General features: G+C 57.1%; 1 protein-coding gene across 1 annotated transcript in view; it reads left to right on the top strand.

The window, feature by feature from the left end:
* Window positions 1-20,715, top strand: part of Sbno2 (strawberry notch homolog 2) — a 42,599-nt gene that overhangs the window by 848 nt on the left and 21,036 nt on the right. The window contains exons 2-4 of the mRNA XM_051172699.1: window positions 13,466-13,636; window positions 15,218-15,291; window positions 16,993-17,089. Of these exons, the coding sequence (XP_051028656.1) occupies window positions 13,556-13,636; window positions 15,218-15,291; window positions 16,993-17,089 (252 nt within the window). The 5' untranslated portion in view covers window positions 13,466-13,555. The remainder of the gene's footprint in view (window positions 1-13,465; window positions 13,637-15,217; window positions 15,292-16,992; window positions 17,090-20,715) is intronic.

Raw genomic sequence — 20,715 nt, 5'->3', positions numbered from 1 at the left:
ACGTTGACCGCTGCCTTCCCTGTTACTCCCGTCCTTGACCCAGGTGCTGGCAGGGAACTCCAACCCCCAACCTGTGCCATGATGCCATGATCCCTTCACCCCAGCCTAAGTTGTGACCTCTAACCTTTCTGTTCTGTTGTTTTTCTCTCAACCCCTGTCCCGTGTTCTTTTTGACCCTGGAGCCCCCTGGGGGTATCTTTGTTGGCCTCAGCCCTGGGGGTTCCTGGGATCCCTGGCCATCCTTGAGGAACCTCCTGACTGGGTTCCCTGAACGCATGGCAGTCACCGCCACCTCCAGCCCCCCCCCCCCCCACGTCCTGCGCTTCTTGTTTGGGTTGGGGGGAAGTGTGCTAAGGGTGACACCAAAGCCAAGACTCCAGGGAGCTAAGAGAGGAGGGTGGGTGTCACCACCTCAAGTTGCAGTGGAGGGACACAGCTGGACTAGCCTGGCGGTAAGGGGATCGCAGGGTGTCTCCCTGGATGTCATGATTAACACTCTGAAAAGTTAAAAAAAAAAAAAAAGAAGGCATGAGTGTGTCAAGTGGCTGGGACATCCCCCAGCTCTGCTTCCCGGAATGCCTGAGTCCCGCCTGCTCGGGAGCGGCCTTCCTGCCTTGGCCGTCTGGTGCCAGCTACTGTACCCATGAGTGGTGACCGAGCAGGGTGCCTGGCCTTTGGGGTGGCACGATTGCTGGCAGCTTGGTGACTGGTGAGTTTTTCAATTGGTGGTGTGGGGTCCTGAGGTGCTGAGCTGAGCCTGGACCCCAGTGAACTCCTGTGAGATGAAGCGTCGCCAGGAACCTGGGACAGTCGGGACTGGCTGGGCATAGAGCTCTGCTGTCTGGGGCTGGGGATGTTTGAAGGGACAGGGCGTAACCTGGCGGCTGCACAGATGTCCTTAACTGAGATGCAGGTGGCAGGGCCCTGCTACAGTTTTCAGATTGCCCCTGCTCGGGAGCTGCTTCTGCGGTGAGTGGCTGGGGTCTGTCCTTAGGAGGCCTGCCCTCCCCACTCTCCCATGGCCCTTGGGCCCAGCTCTGCATTTTCCCAGTGGTTGCCTCCTGGAAGTGGGTGCTGAGGCTCCTTCCAGTTGGGGGCGATGAAGGCAGGGACTGGCCAACCAAGGCCTGGGTTTGAGGGCAGTAAGGAGGCATCTCTGTGACCCTCAGCCGATCCTGGCAGACATCTGCCCTGTCCTAGCTTGGAAGCTACCTAGGAGTACTGTGTGCAAAGCAGTGGGCAGCCTGGCCTCACCAGAGGCAGCGGTGTCTCTGGGCTCTGCCGTGTGGGCAGCCCTGGGTAGATGTGGGTGCAGGTGCCTAAGGGGGAAACTGAGGCACTGAGAGCTTGCACCTGGCCCGTGTTAACACACTGCAGCTCACTCGCCTGCCTGCACAGCCTTGGCTTCATACCCAAGGGCCACAAGAGTAGGCCAGCAGGAAGCGCTGACCCAGAGACAGAATAAAGAGGCGCCTGTCCCTGCTGCTGCCTCCAGGCCCCCGGAGGGTGAGATTGGCTGCTTCCCTGCTAAAGATGTGTGTGACATAATCTGAAATTAGGAAAAAGGGGCCTGGTCTCACATCACCAGCATGGCCCCAGGGCTGTGTCTGTCTGTGTGGTACACTGGATTTCATTGAGCGCAGTCAAGTCTGTGCTGTGTGCGCGTGTGCGCTTGCGTGCTGAGTGCCCTCTCCCATGTGTTCCCATGTGTGTGCTGTTGATTGTGCACAGCCTGCAGCTCCATCATCTCCTCCATAACTCAGGGTCCTGTGTTAAAAAAGACAGTGAGGGGTCAGCCTGAGGACAAGGTCACCCAGGTCACCCTGGCCTGGGTCCTGCACACCCCCGGCTGGGAGGGTGGCCGCTGCCAGGAGCGCCAAGTTGTAGTCTGCAGGAGCTTGGGGCGAGGAGCCGGCTTCCTCCAGGACCCTTGCTGACAGTGGCCACCACCCCTCTGGTTACCCTGCTTCCTCCTCGGGAGAGGTGGCACCTGTGTTGACTGTGGTGCCGAGGGTAGCAGAGCCAGGGCCGTAGCCAAGACTTTGGTGTTTGTGCTGGGCACTGTGTGCTCCGGACAGGGAGGAGGGACCCCAAGGACATCGTGCTGAGAACCGCAGACACAGAAGGCCACGTTCCCTGCGATAGGAGAACTCCAGAGAGAGGAGGAGGGTTTGTAGGGCTGCTGCATGGAGGTGGGATGAGGTGACTGCTGTGTGGGCAGGCCTTCCTTTGGGGGTGACAACGTTCTGGAGCTCTTTGTACGACTTAGGATATACTAAACCCCCAGAAAACCGCAGATGAGCTTGACCATGGTATTGTTTCCCAGAGCAGGGCAGCATGCGTGCCTCAGAAGCCCATGGGTGCCACTGCAGGGTTGAGAATGGGCCATAGGTCTGGCCCCTGGCCAGCTCACATCAGGGGCACTGGAGATTGGCGGAAAGCCTTGTTCTGGGCCTCTTGGAGGAGGGCAGGCACACTGACCCACATGGCCACAGCTCAGCTCTGTCTTCAGAAGGCAGCTTCCAGGAGCCAGACACAGATGCCATGGTGGGGCCCGGGTGTCCGTGAAGGGGCTGTGTGCCGAGCTGAGCAGAGGCCACACTGCTGTCAGCTGTTGTCCTGGCCTCGTGCACCCAACAGTGGCCCCTGTGTGGCTACATTCATTGGACCTGCATTGTTAAAGGGCAGAAGGGCGTCCCTGATGTGCGAGCCCACTAGGCCCAGGTCACGTGCTGAGGGTCTGGGGACAGCAGAGATAGCCTATGTGCCGGGAAGACATTGACTGGGCTCCCATGTGGCCACCTGACCAGACAGGAGCTGGACAGTGGGTCATATACAGTACTCCTAGGTAGCTTCCGAGCTGCCCGGGTCTCGTTTGTCCTCAGGCGGATGGTCACCCTTTACCCTGTCTCCTGTCCCCAGACCCTGCTGCCTCATGGGAGGGCCCTGATGGGTCCCCAGGGTGCACCGGTAGGCTGCTGCCTCCCGACCTTCCCCGCCCACATTCATGTGCTGCTGGTCTGAGATAAGCAGACTTGGAGGTCCGCTCATCCAGACTGGCTGGGTCCTGTCCTCAGTGGAAATCCAGCACAGAGTGAAACCGAAAGGGGCGGCGGCTAGGATGGGGCAAGGTCCTACCGCCACATTTCGAAAGTGACAGCACAGATCCTGGAGGAAAGCTTGTCATTTACCTTTCCCGGAAGTCCCCCCACCCATGACAGGGGCAGGGGCGAGGCAGGTCAAAGGCTGCAGACACAGGACAGGTGGAGGGTCCCAGGAGGGCAGCTGTGACTCATCATGACAGGGGTAGGGTGAGTGCCAGTCGGGCCAATGGGTCAGAGAGAAAGTCCATGCCCCATACATAGAGGGGCCCTGACACCGGAAGGGTAGCCACCTACCCCAGCTGCTCTCCAACCATCCGAAGCCCTCTAGATATCAGGTAAACCAAGGCCAGCCTTGCCTCTCTAGGCAGTGTGGTTCCCGTGCCTGCATCTCAGCTGCACGTGGACGGGGCGGGTGGAGTTTTGGCTCTGGGTCCTGGGAAGTGGATGCTCTGGGAGTCTGCTATGCCTGGCAGGGATCACAGGGGCCAGGTGCTGCTACAAATGGTTAAGAGAAGCCAGACTAGCCGGGTGTGGTGGTGCACACCTGTAATCCCAGCACTCAGGAGGCAGAGGCAGGCGGGTCTCTGGGTTCGAGGCCAGTCTGGTCTACAAAGTGAGTTCCAGGACAGCCAGGGCTACACAGAGAAACCTTGTCTCAAAAAAACCAGAGAGAGAGAGAGAGAGAGAGAGAGAGAGAGAGAGAGAGAGAGAGCGCCCCTGTGTTCTGGGCAGGGGAATCATGTCTGAGCTGGCTAGAGGCCAGCTGAGAAAACCTATTGGGGTCACCTGGGCACAGATGTCCTGGAGCACAGGGAGACGGCCTTTCAGATTCTGAGGCAGAGGTTGGGGACTCAGGAATGGCATTAGAGGTGTCCCAGAGTCAGCATTTCTAGTCTGGCTTTGTGGGAATGTGGCAGCATCCAGCATTGGGGGCTGGGTGTGACATTCTGTGTCGCCCACTTTTGATAGTCAGGGACTGCCACCCCCAAACTCTGATCCAGGGCTTTCCCTGAAAAACCAGCCTGTCTGGATACCCAGGGCCACATTCCTTCCTCCTGCCCCCTCCTGCCATGCTGGGACCTCCCCAGCATGCCCCGCCCACCTGCTCCCTCCCCTGGAGGGCAGAGCTGGGGAAAGAGCCCCAGAGTTGTGGGACCGCAGACACCCCAGCATCTGACACTATACCCTTGGGACCCTGCTGGCCCCTCAAGAATCTCAGTTTCAGGGCATGAAGTTCCTTGGGTGGTGCTGGGATCCTCGTAGTGGCCTAGAGAGCCCTCAGAGTAGCCAGCCCTGTGGCGCTGTCTTCCTTGGTCAGGACTATCACTCTTAGGTTTTGGTAAGAGTCCTGGGCTGTAGCTCCATGGGCAGCGTGCTTGCCAGCCGTGATGCCCAAAGCCCAGGCTCCTGTTTCCTCCACCATAGAAATCTGGTATGGTGGTGCTTCTACTACAGAGTAAGTTGAGGGCCAAACTGTCATGGCTGTGTCTAAGTGGCCATGGTGTCCCTGGGCTTCTCACAGGCAGAGGCCTCTTCCACCCTGCTGCCTGTGGAATCGAGGCCTGCAAGAGGCCTCTGGATCCAAGTCCTGTCCCCACCAGCCTGCAGCCTGCCATATGGGCCCCTGGGAACCAGCAGAGGCCTGGGCCCCCATCTGGAAGCCCTGTGCATATGTGGCTTGACCTGAATTCTCACTGTAGTAGATAAAGAAATGGTGTGCCTTGGGCAGCAGTGTCAGTCAAGCCAGCTAGTCAGTAGCGTGGAGCATGGGCCTCATGCACATAGGGGCACTGTGCTCCTGTGCCCACGGCCCAGTCCCAAGCAGGAGCTAGCGCATTGGATGACCTTCCCCTGTGGCGGTGTGGCACTGAGACTAGACCAACAGATCACAAGGACAGTGGTGGCCACCACAGCCACCGTGGCCCAGTGATGGCCAGCCCCAGCCATCACAGAGTTCTCCAGGGGACACTGAACTTCAGATGGGGAGCAAACGTGGGATGGTACAGGTGCCTGTGCATGCTGACCATAGACCTCCATGGCCATGTTAGTTCCAAAGGCCCAGGAAGGATGTCAGGCTCAAGGGGAAGCTGGCTTAACACCTGCTTGCGAGAGGAGGATCTGGGAGCCAGAAGACCTTTACCTCAACGGAGAAAGTCACTCAAAGACCACACTTAAGCAGCTGGGTGAGGTGGTGGTGTACACCTTTAATCCCAGCACTTGGGAGACAGAGGCAGGTGGATCTCTGTGAGTTTAAGGCCAGCCTGGTCTACAATGTGAATCTAGGACAGCCAAGGCTACACAGAGAGACCCTGTCTCAAAAAACAAAACAAAACAAAAACAAAAACCCACTTAAGCATGAGACCCAAATGGGTACTTCCTGGGGCTGGGACTCTAGGTGATATGGAGGGCTGTGTACCCCAAAGCCGGGCACAGGGCAGGTCCTGAGGCTGGGTGTCCTCCCCACATGTCTGTGTGCCTGGCTTTGTACCTGCCTCCCCCTGCAGCCGGGAGAGGGTGTTGAGGGCCCTTGGGCTCTGAAAAGCCAGTTGATCCTGTGGTTGGGGCTACGTCTCCTCCACATGGTCACTGCTGGCGATTGTCCCAGTTCTGGTGGCCTGTGGGGCCTGGTGTCTAGAGCTTGCTCCTCAGATGAGGTTCTCCACTTGGTGCTCACAGCATCCGCAGGACACTGTAGATGTACACCTGCCATCCCAGGACTTGGAGGCTGAGGCAGGAGGATGAGTTTGCAGTAGGTGGGACCCGGGCCCAAACAGCAAAGTACTGCACCTTAGCAGGTGTCCCGCCTTGGCTATGAGCTATGTCCCCAGCCTTCCCTTTGCCTCCTGTGCTTCAGCCCCTACTGGCCTTACCTCCTGCTTGCCGGTCAGGCCGGAGGAGCGACAGCAGCAAGGCAGTCTCCTCTTCTCACTGTCCTCTCTTGGGCTGTCCTCCAGCCTTATGGTCACCAGTTAAGTTGCCCCCAGCCTGGCTGTTGTCTGTAGCCCTCCAGCAGTGGGGTTAGACTAGGGCCCTTTAATCCCACACCTCTGTACCCCCATGTCTTCTCCTGAGAGGCAGGGTCGCCACGTGCTGCCCTCCAGGCCTGGGATACCTTAGATGTTCCCGGCATGGACATTCTTTAGCCTGAGGGCCCCCACTCCCACCCGAGCACACCCTCCCAGCACCTAGTCTTGTGGATAAGGCCTCTGTCCGGCCAGACCAGGAGGACAGTTCAGACCTCTCCTCCGCACCTCCCCGCCTCTGGCAGGCCTGCCTGCTGACGTTCCCTCCTGCCTATCGCTGTCCCTCAAAGGCCCTGGATGGTGAAAGTGGGGCATTCCATTGGAAAAGAGGGTACTGTGCTGAGCCCCCACATTGTCACCTCTTGAGTAACCGTGGGGGAGGGCTGTGGTGGCCATGTGATCCCCCAGGACCTGAGTGTAGCCAGCCTGCACACTTTTTTTGTTGTTTATTTGTTTTTTGTTTGGTATTCTTTCTTTTCCTTTTTGTTTTGTTTTGTTTTTTCGAGACAGGGTTTCTCTGTGTAGCCTTGACTGTCCTGGACTCACTTTGTAGACCAGGCTGGCCTCGAACTCACAGCAATCCACCTGCCTCTACCTCCCAAGTGCTGGGATTAAAGGTGTGCGCCACCACCGCCTGGCCTGTTTGTTTTTTGAGACAGGGTCTCTCTGTGTAGCCCTGACTGTCCTGGACTCACTCAGTAGACCAGGCTGGCTTCGGACTCACAGAGATCCGCCTGCCTCTGCGTCTCGAGTGCTGGAATTAGAGGCTTGCACTACCACTGCCTGACACCCCAACACTTTTTCCTGAGGGGGATCACATGAGATTGGTGGAGGGGCATCCTGGGCTGAGGGCTCAGAACTGGAACTTGAGGTACAACCCACATCCAGACCCCGCCCCCCTGGCTACTCCCCAGGCACCCTGTCCCCATACACACGTGAGTCTCCCCCAACCAGCCTGCTGTGACACCCTGTGCCCGTGGCTGGAAGGACCTGGGGTCATGCTGGCGGTGGCCTCTGCCTGCCATTGGCACCCCGTTGTTGTGTTCTAGGGGCCTCCAGGGAACTCTGGAAGCCGAAGGTCACAGCCCAGGCTAGGCTGCTCCCGGCACGCTGAGGCCCTCTGGTCCGCGCGGGTCAGGGCTGCCCCCCCCGTTGTCACAGTGCAGGCGCCCTGAGAGTTCCCCAGGACACAGAGCCTTCCTACCTGGGTCGTTTGAAGCTGTAGGAACAGAGTCCTGAAGCCGAGGCCTTGATGCCTCAGTGTCACATGCCGCCATCTCCAACTTGGGAATGTCACCTAAACTGCTCGTGGGTCCGTCTCCGTATTGCCCATTGTGTCTTCAAAGACCCTGCCTGCAAATAAGGCGCTTGGCTGGAGCCTGCTTGTGCACCCCACTCCTCGAGGTAGGGAGACATCTGTCTGAGTTCCCTGTGTGTCAGGAGGAGGGTCTACTCTGGGGGTCCCTCTAGTCGAGGTGAAGGGCTGTTGGGCTCCATTTCTGACCACCCAGAATATTTGTTACATTCATTTATTTTTGGTGTATGTGGGGGCAGTTCACCACAGCATGCATGTAGAGGGCCCAGGACAGTTTGTGAGAGTCATGCGAGTCCTGGGGATCTAACTCAGGTCACCCGGCTTGGTGACAAGCACCTTTACTTTCTGAGCCATGGCACTGAGCCATGGCTGGGATCTGCTTCCTGAGGCAGGGAAACAGGTTTAGGGCTCTGTATTCAGGCCCCTGCCCCAAGCTCCCACAGAAGCCCCAGGCTTCTTGGCTATAAGATGGGGACCCTGGCCAGATACCTGGTCCTGTAGCCACAGGCACTAGCCCTGTCTTCTCTGGCCCCTACCAATGATTGAAATGTTTCTCCCCACCCCCATGTGGAGACAAAGCTCAGCACCCCCCCCCCCCACAGTGCTTCTAGCAATCACAGCGGGGGAGGCCAGGCCCCAGGAAAGGAAGGCCCTGCTGTTCTTACCCTTGGGTCCAAGGTCAAGAAACTCCCAGGCCTTGAGGACACCAGGGTTAACTGTCCCTGAGAGCATGGGCAGCCTAAGCCTAGGGTAGGAAGGGGGCCCAGGACTCCTGAGAGTCAGCGCCTGAGTACTGGGAGTGTGGAGGGCTCTCTGAGACATGACCTCTCCAACAGCTAGTCTGACCTCTCTAGAGGCCTAAAGGGGACTCCAGACTTAACTGGCTATTGGGAAAGGGGAAAGCACTCTGCCAGACTGCTGTCCTTGACCAGTGTAAAGACTTTGAGCACATTGGCGGGGCTGCCATGCACTTGTTCTGTGGGCTCTTTTTATTATTTTTTAGATTTATTTATTTTTATGTATATGTTTATTATGTTTACTTATTAGTATACCTATGTATATGTTTGCATGTACACCCGCGGGGCAGAAGAGGGCATCAGATCACATTATAGATGATTGTGAGCCACTGTGTGGTTGCTGGGAATTGAACTCAGGACCTCTGAAAGAGCAGTCAGTGCTTTTACCCTTTGAGCCATCTCTCTAGTCCTCTTGAAGAGTGGTGTATGGGGATATACAGCCTTCCGTGCTCCTCCCACCTCCCTGCCATACACACATAACTTGTGTGTGTCCTCGAAGCCCCTGTGTGCCACCTGCTCTGTAGGATCTCAGTGCTGGTTCTGGTGGGTTCAGGCTGGAGCTCAGCAGAACACTCCCCCAGCATGCGCAAAGCCCCACTTCCCACGAGACCCTGGGCATTCAAAAGCAACAGCAGGAGCCACCCGGTCTCAGTGCCAGGCCATTTATCCTGGAACTTTCTGTTTCGAGATCACAGCATGGGTCCAGAGGCTCTCTGTGCACTCATGCCTTCGCCCATTACTTATTTCCCTGTCACCAGATGAGCCTGGTTTTGGAGATGGTCAGGTGACTGGTGTCTCACAGGTGTGGTCCTGCTGCTCCTGGGACTTCAGTGTGGGCTGCGCCCCGCCCCGCCCCCCCCCGCCCCACCCCACCCCACCCCCCGCCCACATGCACAGTGTTCTAGGCACTCTGACTGAAACCCTGGGTGTGGATGAACCAGGGCTCTGGCACCCAGATCCCCAAGTGTACTGATGAAGCTGTGGTTTAGTTTTGTGTGGTACTTGGGAATAAGCCCTGGGCTTTGTACATGCCACACAAGCTTTAAAGCTTTTAAAATTATCAGTGTGTGTGTGTGTGTGTGTGTGTGTGTGTGTGTGTGTGCGCGCGCGCACCCGCATGTGTCTTTATTTAATTTATTTTGGTTTTTCGACACAGGGTTTCTCTGTGTAGCCTTGGCTGTTCTGGACTTACTCTGTAGACCAGGCTGGCCTCGAACTCACAAAGATCTGCCTGCCTCTGCCTCCCGAGTGCTGGGATTAAAGGCGTGTGCCACGGTACCCAGCTCATTACTGATATATATATATTTTTTAATTTAGGTTTTTTGAGACAGGGTTTTTCTGTGTAGTCCTGGCCATCCTGGAACTCACTGTGTAAACCAGGCTGGCCAGATTCACAACTATCCACCTGCCTCTGCCTGGGCTGGGATTAAAGATGTGTGCCTCCACACCTGTCTGCCTCCTGTTTTTATTACAATTTCTTAGATTTACTTATTTTAATTTAAATAGTGAGTTATTATTTCTGTTTTTCCAGACAGGGTTTCTCTGTGTAGCCCTGGCTGTCTTAGACCTGCTTTGTAGACCAGGCTGGCTTCAACCTCAAAGAGATCTGCCTGCCTCTGCCTCCCAAGCGCCAGTTGTGTGTGTCAGGCGTGCCTCACATGCCCCTCCCCCGCCTGAATTCTTGATCCTACTGCTGGAATGACAGGCATGCGTGGAAGGGTGTGGTAGGGCACACCTTTAGTCCCAGCACTCCTGAGGCAAAGGCAGACTGACTGACTGAGTTCAAGGCCAGGCTGGTCTCCAGATGGAGTTCCAGGACAGCCAGGGCTACACAGAGAAACCCTGTCTCCAAAAACAAAAGGTAGGTATGTACCTCTACTGTGGTCAGACCCAGAACTTCATGTATGCCGGCCGGGCTCTTCACACACAGCCCCAGCCACGTTATCTCTGTGTGTGTGTTGGTTTGTTACTGTTGGTGCAAGAGTCTTTATCTGAAGGTAGACTAAGCTTGGGGAAATCTCTTGCCTCAGCTCAGCTTCCTGAGTGTTGGGCTGCCTGCAGCTCCTGAGCACAGCCTGGGGACCTGGTCCGCCTCCTCGAAGCCTTCTGTTCTAGGCAGGAGCCTCGGCTGGCCAGGGCCCAAAGCCACGGGACCCCCACATTCTGCTCCTGTGCAGAGGGTCCCAGGTCAGGCTCAGAAACGAGGAACAAGGCAGGTTTGAGCTTCCAGTGTCTTCTGGGGGGGGTCGGTGTTTTTTCTGCCTTGCCATCCCCCATTTTTCTAGAACCCTGCTTGGCCGTCATCCCCCTTGTTACAACCCTGTGAGACGTGGTTGCCCAAGGAAGCAGGTGCTCCTGCAGATGGCCCAGCACCGCGTGCAGTCTGTCTCCTGGCATGAGGCACACAGCTAACAGGAAACGCAAGGGCTGCCAGCCAGAGGGGGCGTCTGTGCCCTTGGGCCCCCAGGCACTGTTTGTGTGTGTGTGTGTTTGCGGATGTGGGAGTCAAGGGGACAACTTCCGGGAGACTAATCTCCCCTGTCACTGTGTGAGCCCAGGTGATCCAGCTGGGCATGATGGCACAGCCTTTAATCCCAGCACTTGGAGGCCGTGCGTGCAGGCACACGCCAGGAGGGATGTGTGTGCAGGTGAGAGGACAGCCTGCAGGAGTCAGGTCTTTGCTCTTTTCACTCAGGTCACCGGCCTGTGTCTCCCACTGTGGTGTCTTGTGTCCCCAGTGTTCCTCCACCCTGTGCAGTGTGCCTGAGCCCTGCTCCTGGCCACGGCTCTGTAATACTCTGGTGTGTGGCATGGTACACAACATGTGTCCATCGTGTGTCAGTGGACCATGGCCTGTGTGGATGGAGGATGGGGCCATATTCTGGATTTTCACGCAGAGTTTGTGTGGACTTTTGCTTTGGGCAGTCGGCTAAAAGCAGAGTTGCTGGGTCTTGTTTTACGGCTTTGCTCTGTTGCTGGCTTGCCTGTGCTATGAGGGCCTGGCTCCTTCCTCTACAATTCAGGCTGCCCAGTGGCTGCCTTTGCAGGTACCCATATTGTCCTCACCCCTCCCCCAGGTCAGAGGGGCCAGTGAAGATCACCAGAGCTCAAACGTTAACTCTCCTGCGCGTAGCTCCTGCCGCCCAGGCTGCGGAGGCCGACCTCTGTCCCTGATGGCGCACTCCATCCAGTTAAGGTGGATCTCTTAGGTCTACACAGGGAAACCCTGTCTCAAAAAAACCAAACCTGGAAAGATGGCTCAGTAGTTAAGGGCATTGACTGCTCTTCCATAGGACCTGGGTTCAAATCCTAGCACCCACATGGCAGCTCACACCTGTCTGTAATTTTAAGATCTGACACCCTCCCAGACATGCACCAGTGGACATAAGATGAAGGTATATTAAACAAAGCAGTGTCTCAAGCTGGGGCATGGCTCAGGGTTAGGAGCACAGTCTGCTTTTGCAGACGACCCACGTTCAGTTTCCAGCACCTACACAGCAGCTCACAAGTGTCTGTAACTGCAGTTCCAGGGGATCCAATGCCCTCTCTGGCTTCTATGGGCAGCAGACACATGCGTGGCACGCAGACATGTGCAGGCAATGCTCATACATATACAATTAAAATAAATCTCTAAAAGTGGTTTCACAAAGCCGTGCGGGTAGCGCATGCCTGTAGTCCCAGCACTCTGGGAGGCAGAGGCAGATGGAGATCTGTGAGTTCGAGGCCAGCCCGGTCTACAAAGGGAGTCTAGGACAGCCAAGGCTACACAGAGAAACCCTGTCTCAACACCCCCTCCCAATTTTTTTGTTTTTGTTTTTGTTTTGTTTCACGTAGCCCAGGCTGATCCTATGTCAGGCCCCCTGATGCTGGGATGACAGTTGTTGTTTTTTTGTTTGTTTGTTTGTTTTTGTTTTTTCGAGACAGGGTTCTCTGTGTAGCCTTGACTGTCCTGGACTCACTTTGTAGACCAGGCTGGCCTCGAACTCACAGAGATCCTCCTGCCTCTGCCTCCCGAGTGCTGGGATTAAAGGTGTCGCCACCACGCCCGGCTACTGGGATGACAGTTGTTGCACAGCACTTGTATGTATGTGGGGCCAGCACTCTACCACCCAGTCTCTGTCAACAAACCGGAAGGTCGCCGTTGTTTGGTTGTGTCTGTTGCAGTCACTGCTGGGGTATAAGTTAAGTATGGTCGCAGCCAGCTTGTGCTGCGGGATCTGGGGACCCAACATCTGCACAGCGGCCTTCTTAATCTTGTAGACCATTCTCCAGCTCCTGGTCTTGTTTCTCAGACACAGTGTCCTGTAGTTCAGGCTGGCCTCTAACTTCCTGTGTTGTCCAGGATGACCTTGATCTCCCGATTCTCCTGCCTTTACCTCCCTAGTAGTGCCGAGACAACAGCTGTGCGACACCACAGCTTGTTTATGGGGTGCTGGGGACAAATGCAAGGCTTCCCCTGTGCCTGAGAACAGCCAAGTGGCAGCTGTCACACTCTGTGTCCCAGGCCTCGGCTACCCAGGTGCTGTGGTGACAGGCTCCTGCAGCACCCAGGGCCACACCTGCCTAGGCAGATGTTCGTCACTGAGCCACATCCCCAGTTCACCCTAAAATATGAGGACAGCCAGTCCCCCAGATCGCACTGTCCCCATCCACCATGGGTGTCTTGGAGCACCATCCAGTTGTGACTAGGCTCTCACAGGTCTGGGCCTTTGAGCTGGGACTAGTGGGGAGCAAGACTGCTGGGCCCCTCCCCTCCCTCCCTCCTGCTGCCAGCCCCTGGCTGGGTTACACAAGCCACTGCCTGCTGTTTGTGGCCTGGGCTGTGGGCAGTTACTGGAAGGCCCAGCTCTGCTCCAGGCCCTGGCTGGGTGGCAGCCCTCTCTTCTTCCTGCCTGAGTTCCACCCGCCTCCCGCCTGGCCTGGGGGCTCTGCGCTACACTGGTGGGGAGCTTGGGGACCTCAGTGTGCTCAGGTCTATGCCACAGACCTGGGGGTAGCACTTTCCTGGGCCACACCCGGGGGAACTTCTGAGGTACCTGGGGCTTCTGCGAGGCTCTGGGTCTGGCTGACCCTCCCTGTGGGGGGTCACAGCCTCTGGCTGTGCTGCGCATTAGTGGCTGGACCCTGTGGGCAGCAGCCACACCTGTGCCTGACACCTACCCAGTGGGAGGGACAGGAGCCTTAGCCTTCACAGCCCTTTCAGGATGTCCTCCTCTTTCACCACAGGCCATGACATCACACCTGCTGCTGCCAGCACCACAGAGTGAGAAGGCCAGATAGCCGCCACCTGAGGGTCGCGGGCCCTGCCGCTGCCTGATGCTGGCAGTGGAGCCCAGCATGGATGGGGACTTCCCTCCGCATGAGCTCCCGCCCCCTGGAGGTGGCATCCAGCTACAGGTGAGCCTTGTCCTTGAACTGGGAACCACCCAGGGGACAAGCGTGGCCGTGACAGCCTTTGGGGCTCCTCCACAGACCCCTGATCCCCAGCTCCCCTGGTACCCTGGACATGGTCCTGTCCCTGAGTGAGGAAGCAGATTGGCTTTGATCTTGGCCTGCAGCATCCTCCCCTCAAGTCTCTTGCCCACAGTTAGCCATGGAGGGGCTCTTGTTTGCTTTATTGTTGGTGTTTGTTTTTTCAGGCTGGGTTCCAGGTAACCCAGGCTGGCCTCTTAGTTTGTATGTCTAGGAGGGTGATCTTGAACTGCTAGCTCCACCTACTAAGACACAGGTGACAGGCACGTGCCACCACGCCCCTTGTGTGTAGTGGTAGCAATGGGGCCCAGGGCTCGCATGCTGCAAACTGAGCCCAGCTCCAGCTTTTGGGTCCTTTGAGACAGAGTCTCACTCTGTAAGCCAAACTGGCCTGGAACTCATACAGTCCTTCTGCCTCAGGTCCCCGAGTGCTAAGATTCCTGGCAGGGGCTCCTTTTCACCCTCGTACCCTCTGTTGTCACCCTCCCTCTGTCTGACCCTCATGCTGTCCCAGGCCCTGAGAATGCAGGACACCCACACTGTTCCAAGACACAGGAAGGGTGGGTGGTCAGACAGACTGAGGGTAAGCCACAGTTGTACCATAGCATAGCCTCAGGGGACACAGGTGGGGACAGGAAGTTCCCTCTTAGGCACTGCACGGGCTTGGTAGGGTGGTGCTGACCCAGTGCCCACACCATGCCTAGCTGTGCCACTGTTGCTCCTGTGGTGGCACACAAAGAGGAAGTGTCGTTGATGGAGCTTCCAGATCTTTTGGGGTGGCAGAAGCAACAGCTACTGATACTCAGACTGTCACTGGCAGCTCAGGAACCCTGGCTGGCATCCAATACCTGCAGCCAGCGGCAACAAGGCCATACCCTGCTCCTGTCTTCTGCTTGGCTCTCTGTGTTCCCCGCCCACTGTTCCTTCATCCACAGCCCATAATTTACTTAATTATTTCCCTATTGTCAGGCCTTTGGAGAGAGTCCAATTTCCTCTGCTATAAATAGCGCCCCTCCTTCTCCTCCTCCTCCCTCCATCCTGGTGGTGTGATTCTGGAACAGGGTTTTGGGGACAGCACGGGGCATGGTGGGCTCTCAGTGAGTTGAGCTGGGACCACCAGGGTGTGTCTGTTTTACGGTGGCATTCCAAGGATGCCCATTAGGGACAGGAATGCTGCTGCTGAAGAGGCTGTGGGGGAGCCTCAGCTTTCCCTCAGAGCCTGGAGCCACACCGGCAGCCTGATTCACTCCCAAGCCCCTCACTGGGGATTCTCAGCAGGGCTCTGTCACCAAGCACAGCCCCTAGGGTCAAGCACAGCCTCCAGGGCTCTTGTTGGAAGGGGACATAGTCAGCCTCTGGGGGCCAAACACCCACAGCTCACTCCCTCTGCCTTCTTGGAAACCTTCCTTGGCTGAGAGGCTGGCAGAATCGGTGGTTCTCCAACCCCCGCCTTGGGCACACTGGGCCTGCTTTCCTCTTGCCACCCTGGATGCCCCTGTGTTTCAGAATCCACTCCTGCACTGTCCTTGGTGGAGCCCGTTCTCACCGGCGACCTATCCCACCTTCTCCAGTGAAAACCAGTAAGTGTTGCAGTGGGGCCTCACCCCACCTCTGCGTGGCCAGAGCCAGCTGGGGGCCTCACCCCACCTCTGCGTGGCCAGAGCCAGCCTGGGGGCCCCACCCCACCTCTGCGTGGCCAGAGCCAGCCTGGGGGCCTCACCCCACCTCTGCGTGGCCAGAGCCAGCCTGGGGGCCCCAAGGTCTGCAGAGCGTGTGCTGGCTGAGCTCTTGCGTCTCATCGGCTGGGTTTGAAATGTCAGAGGCTGCCAGGGAGGACTCCAGGGCACCCAGAGAGTCCTGGCTTCTGAAAGCTTAGGAGGAGTTTGCCCAGGGCATGCGCCCTGTGCCAACAACTTAAGCAGATACCCTCACAGCTTCTGAGAATTTGAAGAGATGCTTGAAAGGCTGCCGGGGAAGGGGGTGTGTGCGCCTTCATGTACCTGCACATGGGAAGCCAGAGAGGTCACTGTTGGCTGTCTTCTCAGTCCCTCACTACCTTTCTTTGTTTGTTTGTTTGTTTGTTTGTTTGAGACAGGGGTGCATTCTGTAACCCTGACGAGAGCGCCCCGTGTAGACCAGGCTGGCATGGAACTCACAGAGATCCATGTGCCTCTGCCATCTAGCTGCTGGGGTTAAAGGGTGCCTGTCACATCCGGCTCATTTCTGGGCATTCTGACTGCATATATGTCTGCATGTATGTCTTTACATGCTGTACCTTCCGTGGAGCCCAGAACAGGGTGCTGGAGTCACAGATGGCTGTGAGCTGTCATGTGGGTGCTGGGAACCTGGGTGTTCTAATCACTGAGCCAGCTCTCCAGCCCCAAATGCCTTGGCTTTGGGAGTTTTTGTTGTTGTTGTTGTGTTTGTTTTGTTTCCTTTTTTTTTTTTTTTTTTTTTTTTTTTTTTTTTTTTTTTTTTGAGACAGGGTTTCTCTGTGTAACTCTGGTTGTCCTGGGCTCACTCTGTAGACCAGGCTGGCCTTGAACTCACACAGATCCGCCTGCCTCTGCCTCCCAAGTGCTGAGATTAAAGGCATAGGCTACTGCCAGGCCGACCTTGGATTTTGAGACCTGATCTCTCACTGGACCTGGAGCTCCCGCTTTGGCTGTCTCTGCTCTGCGCAGTGCTTAGGTCATAGGTTGTGTGTGTGGTCCTCGCCTGCAGTGAGCCTGCTGCCCAGCGCTCTGGGACTTAGCCTGTGAACTTGGCCCTCACCAAGTGCACTGCCTTCATGCCTGTCTAGACAACGCTCCAGGCAAGAGGTAGAAGCCCCAGAGAGGCCACTGCCTCTCTGCCCTTTGGAGCTCCCTTGAGCCCACCCCCACGGTCAACACAGCCCTCCTCACCACATTACTCAGGAGGGAGAGAGGCAACCACGACAAGACTGGCCACACCCTTCTCCTCGCTCTTCTTGGCCACTGAGAAGCAGGGCCAGGTACAGACAGACAGGCAGGCAGGCAGGGAGGACCAGGGTCTCGGGTCACGCTTGTGTGTCTTGTCGGGGTGCAGAGCCTGAGGGGCCATGTAGGGGGGACAGATTGTGGACATTTTCCAACCTGACCCAAGATGCTCTAAGCTGTTTGTCTGAGGCGCCTGGGCTGGACTGTGACTGCCCCGCGTGGCTGGTAGAGCCTCATATGCCATGTGGCTGTGCTCTCCAGATCGGAAGGAGTCCTGGGTTGCCTGGCCCCATGGGTCACCTTCCTTACTTGTTCTTGCAGACAGTTCGTGGGCTCCAGCCCTTTCCTCGGTGACCAGACCTGCCCTGAAGCCAGCTACCCCACCACAGCCAGTGTCCCCAGCAGCGACTTCCCTCAGGTAACAGCTGTCCTCGCTCCCACTGCACGGGACTCCAAGCTGCCACTGTGGCCACCAGTCTTGATCAGGCCACCCTGGGCAGACAGGATTAAGCCATCCAGACTGGTCTTGGTGTACTAGGGTTGAGGTCTGTTGTCCGTTGCTGGCCTTCAGCAGTTCCCTCGGCGTTGTGTCTAGAGGAGACTTTTCCATAGCCCGGGAGCTTTATGAGGAGGGCTGAGGGCTACCAGGGCCTGTGGCCCACCGGTAGATTGTCCTCATGGGCCGCCATGGGGTCTCAGACCCACTTCACACTGGGCACTGTGGAGGGATTGCAAGACTCAGATCTCTGGAGGGAAATCTTTAGTCTATTCCCAGAGTCCCCACTGAGATGCAATGCAAACGCATGGGAATTTATTGAGCCAACACGACAGGGTCAACCAACTCTTCCTAGCTGGAGACCCTGAGGAGCAGAAGCATGGGCTTTTATACCCTTTACAGAAGCAGAGCTTAGCAGAGAAACTTAGCATTGAGACTTTCTTAGTTGGGGAGGCGTAAGTACAATTTGTAGATGGTTGTGAGCCACCATGTGGTTGCTGGGAATTGAACTCAGGACCTTTGTAAGAGCAGGCAGTGCTCTTAACCTCTGAGCCAACTCTCCAGCCTGGTAGTGGAAATTTTTAAACACAATCTGTAACACAGACTGGCTGTCCTTGAGTCAAGCTGTACCCTCCAGAAATTTACATGCTTTGGCCTTAATAGGGGCCCTTGGGAGGGGGCTGGTTCCTTCAGCATCTCCCCCACAGGCCCCTCACAAAGCATCCATGCCCTGTGCAGCATGTGCAGTAGAAAAGAGTTTGAATCCCATTCCCCGTGGGACACCGGGCCGGCTGCCCCACCGCACTGCCACCCAGGGACTCGTGCGAGCAAGCCATTCCAGAGGTCTGTGCTCAGCCACAACAAGGAAGCCAGCCATGCCTGTCAGCCCCTCATCTGTCTTTCTGTCTTTGCCTCTGTGTCTCTGTCTGTCTGTGTTAGTCAGGGCTCTAAAGGAAGAGAACTGGTGAATGCGTGTGTAAGATGGAGGACATATCACACACAGCGACCTGTGGCCATTCAGTGCAGTGGCTAACGGTCTGGGGTCTGGGTAGTCCGCCGGTGGTTGTCTCCGTAGTTGCCCAGTCCACGAAGCTGGGTGTCTCCACAGTCCCGATCCCGTGCTGGAGGGAACCGCTGGTCTTGCGTCTGTGTTGGAGTCCTGAGGAATTGGGTTCTAACCCCAGCGAAGGATGCCTCAGCGGCAGGGTAGATGAACCCGCCAGCGAGAGCGAGGACAAAAGGGCCCCCCCCCCCCCCCCCCCGCTTCCTCCTTCATCCCCTTTCATGTAGGCTGCCGCCGGGAGGTGTGGCCCAGGTTTAGGGTGCGTCCAGCCGAGAGACCCCATCACCACCACAGGTGTGGCCGGCTGCTTGGGCTAGTTCACTGCAGCTGGAAAGCTGGCCACCGAGGTCAGCCGCCATGCTCTGTCTCTGTATGTGTCTCCCTGTCCCTGCACTCTGTCTTTGTGTCTGTCTGTCTCCATCTCTCTTCTGGTGCCAGAGACCTATTCCTGCCTGGCTCGCTGTGGTCAGAGTTCCCTGAGGTGGCCCCGCTCCCCCATAAGCTGTGCCCACATGGGCTGCTGTATGAGCCCTGTTTGTCCCCACACATCTGGTGACATGGTAGCTAGCTGTCGCCTCTCACTGGCCACTTGCATCCAGTGGGTGAGCACTTATTGAGCACCTGTTGTTTATGTGTCCTGCACACACTGCCCCCAGGGTGCCTGTGGAGGTGCCCACCCTCATACCTGTGTTCAGTCCACAGAAGGGTGCACCCAGGGGACTCTGTTACAATCACTGTCACTGGGGCCTGAGCTCGTCACCTGCCTCCACGTCCCCCATTTCGCCAGACCTAAGCCAAACCTCACCACAGGGCAGAAAGGACAAGGCCTAAGAGAGGCCCCTGAGCTGGGGATATCTCCCTAGGTCCTCCGCACGGTGAGAGCCCTAGAGCCGCCTGCTGCAGGCTCTGAGCAGGGAGGAGGGGCTGCAAACCTGCTGGAGACACCGTGTGCCAGCCCCACCCGCCTGGGTGTGGTCTCTGCCTTGCAGGTGGCAAGGATTCACACTGGCTTGAGGACACAGTTTCCCACAGTTTGTTTTTGTGGCAAGAAAAGCAGACACCTCAACCCTTGCTCGGCTTCTGTGCTGTGTGGCTATGTCCCCAACCACGGTATGACCAGGAGCCAGAACGGAAAACCTACCTCCGCTTAGACCCAGAAGCAAAAAGAGAGAGAGAGCCTGTGGAAACCTCCCGGCCTCCTCACGCTCAGCGAGCCAGGCAGGAAGATGGAGTCTAAGGTGGACCTGGGCTGCACCTCGAGAGCCTGTCTCAAAGCAGAAAGAGACACAGAAGAAGCCAAGTGTCGTCTGCTGTGCTCATGGCAGCTTGGAGGTGGCCCCTGGATGTCTTTGGCTTCGGCTCCTGTCCCCAGCCTCCTTGTGGGCCACAGCAGCTGCTGAATGGACGTGCCACCTCACACACTGGTCCCTTCGGGCTCCCACAGAGCGTCCTGAGTGCCTGACAGTCCCCCTGGAGCCCTGCCTGCCTTTCCAGCCAGTGCCAGCCCTCGACCACCCACTTCTACAAGGAAAGGGCCCAGTGCCTCCCTGCTCAGCCTTCCTTCTCCAGGCGCCATGGAGCCCCCACCGCAGTGGCTCTCATACCCCTGCTCGGTGACTGGAACAGCTCCACAGACCCCTGTGGGAATAGCCCACCTGGGCCATGCAGGTGCGTGGCTCCTTGACACCTGGTTTTGTCTCCATTCTTGAGTTTTTTTAGTTGAGACATCATGTGATTCCCAAGCTACCATGTCACCCATCCCATGAACTATCATCTCTCCCTCCTCAGTCCCCAGCACCCGAGAATCCTTTTCCTGTCTCTGGATCTCCTGCTCTGGACATTTCCTATTTGGAGTCCTACATTGTGTGGCTGTTTGTGTCTGGGTCTCTCACGATGTCTTGAAGGCTCTCGACACTGTGGCCTGTCATTACCTTCATGGCTGAGTAGTGCTCCACGCGTGTGTTGTCCCCTCATCTCCTGCAGGGACTTGTTTATCCATTTGACCAGTTTGGGTGACAAGAGTTTCCATGGGGACTTGTCCCTGTGGGTCAGGGGTGGAAGCAACCGCTGTAAGCTGTCAGTGAAAGCTTTTGTGTTCTGTGCGTGTTGGGGGTGTGTACAAACTGTTGGCTGTTACCTCAGGGGTAAAGTCTGGGTCAGACGGGAGTGAGGGATGCTGGAGACCTGGGGGGAGGGACCTCCTTGGGGCTGCTCAGCATTCCCAGTGCCCATCCAAGCCCCGCATCTTCCCTGAGGCTCCCTGTGATGCAGAGCCATACAGACCCCACATTCCCAGCCCTGTACAGGGAGGGTGGCCTCCAGGAGCCCTGTGTGCACAGGTGGGCCTGCACCCCAGGCCCCCCACTTCTCTTCAAGGCTGCGTGTCCCGTAACACACTCGCTGGGCAGCTGCTGGGAAGCCAGATGAGCTCACGCTCAGGAAGGAGCGGTGCTGCCCCCGCCTCCCCCTGCGGCAGGCGGGCCGG

Source organism: Acomys russatus, chromosome 31 (genome assembly GCF_903995435.1).
Source record: "Acomys russatus chromosome 31, mAcoRus1.1, whole genome shotgun sequence".
Classification (NCBI taxonomy): Eukaryota; Metazoa; Chordata; class Mammalia; order Rodentia; family Muridae; genus Acomys; species Acomys russatus.
Note: the sequence above shows the minus strand (reverse complement) of the source record. Positions and strands in the feature narration are given on the sequence as shown.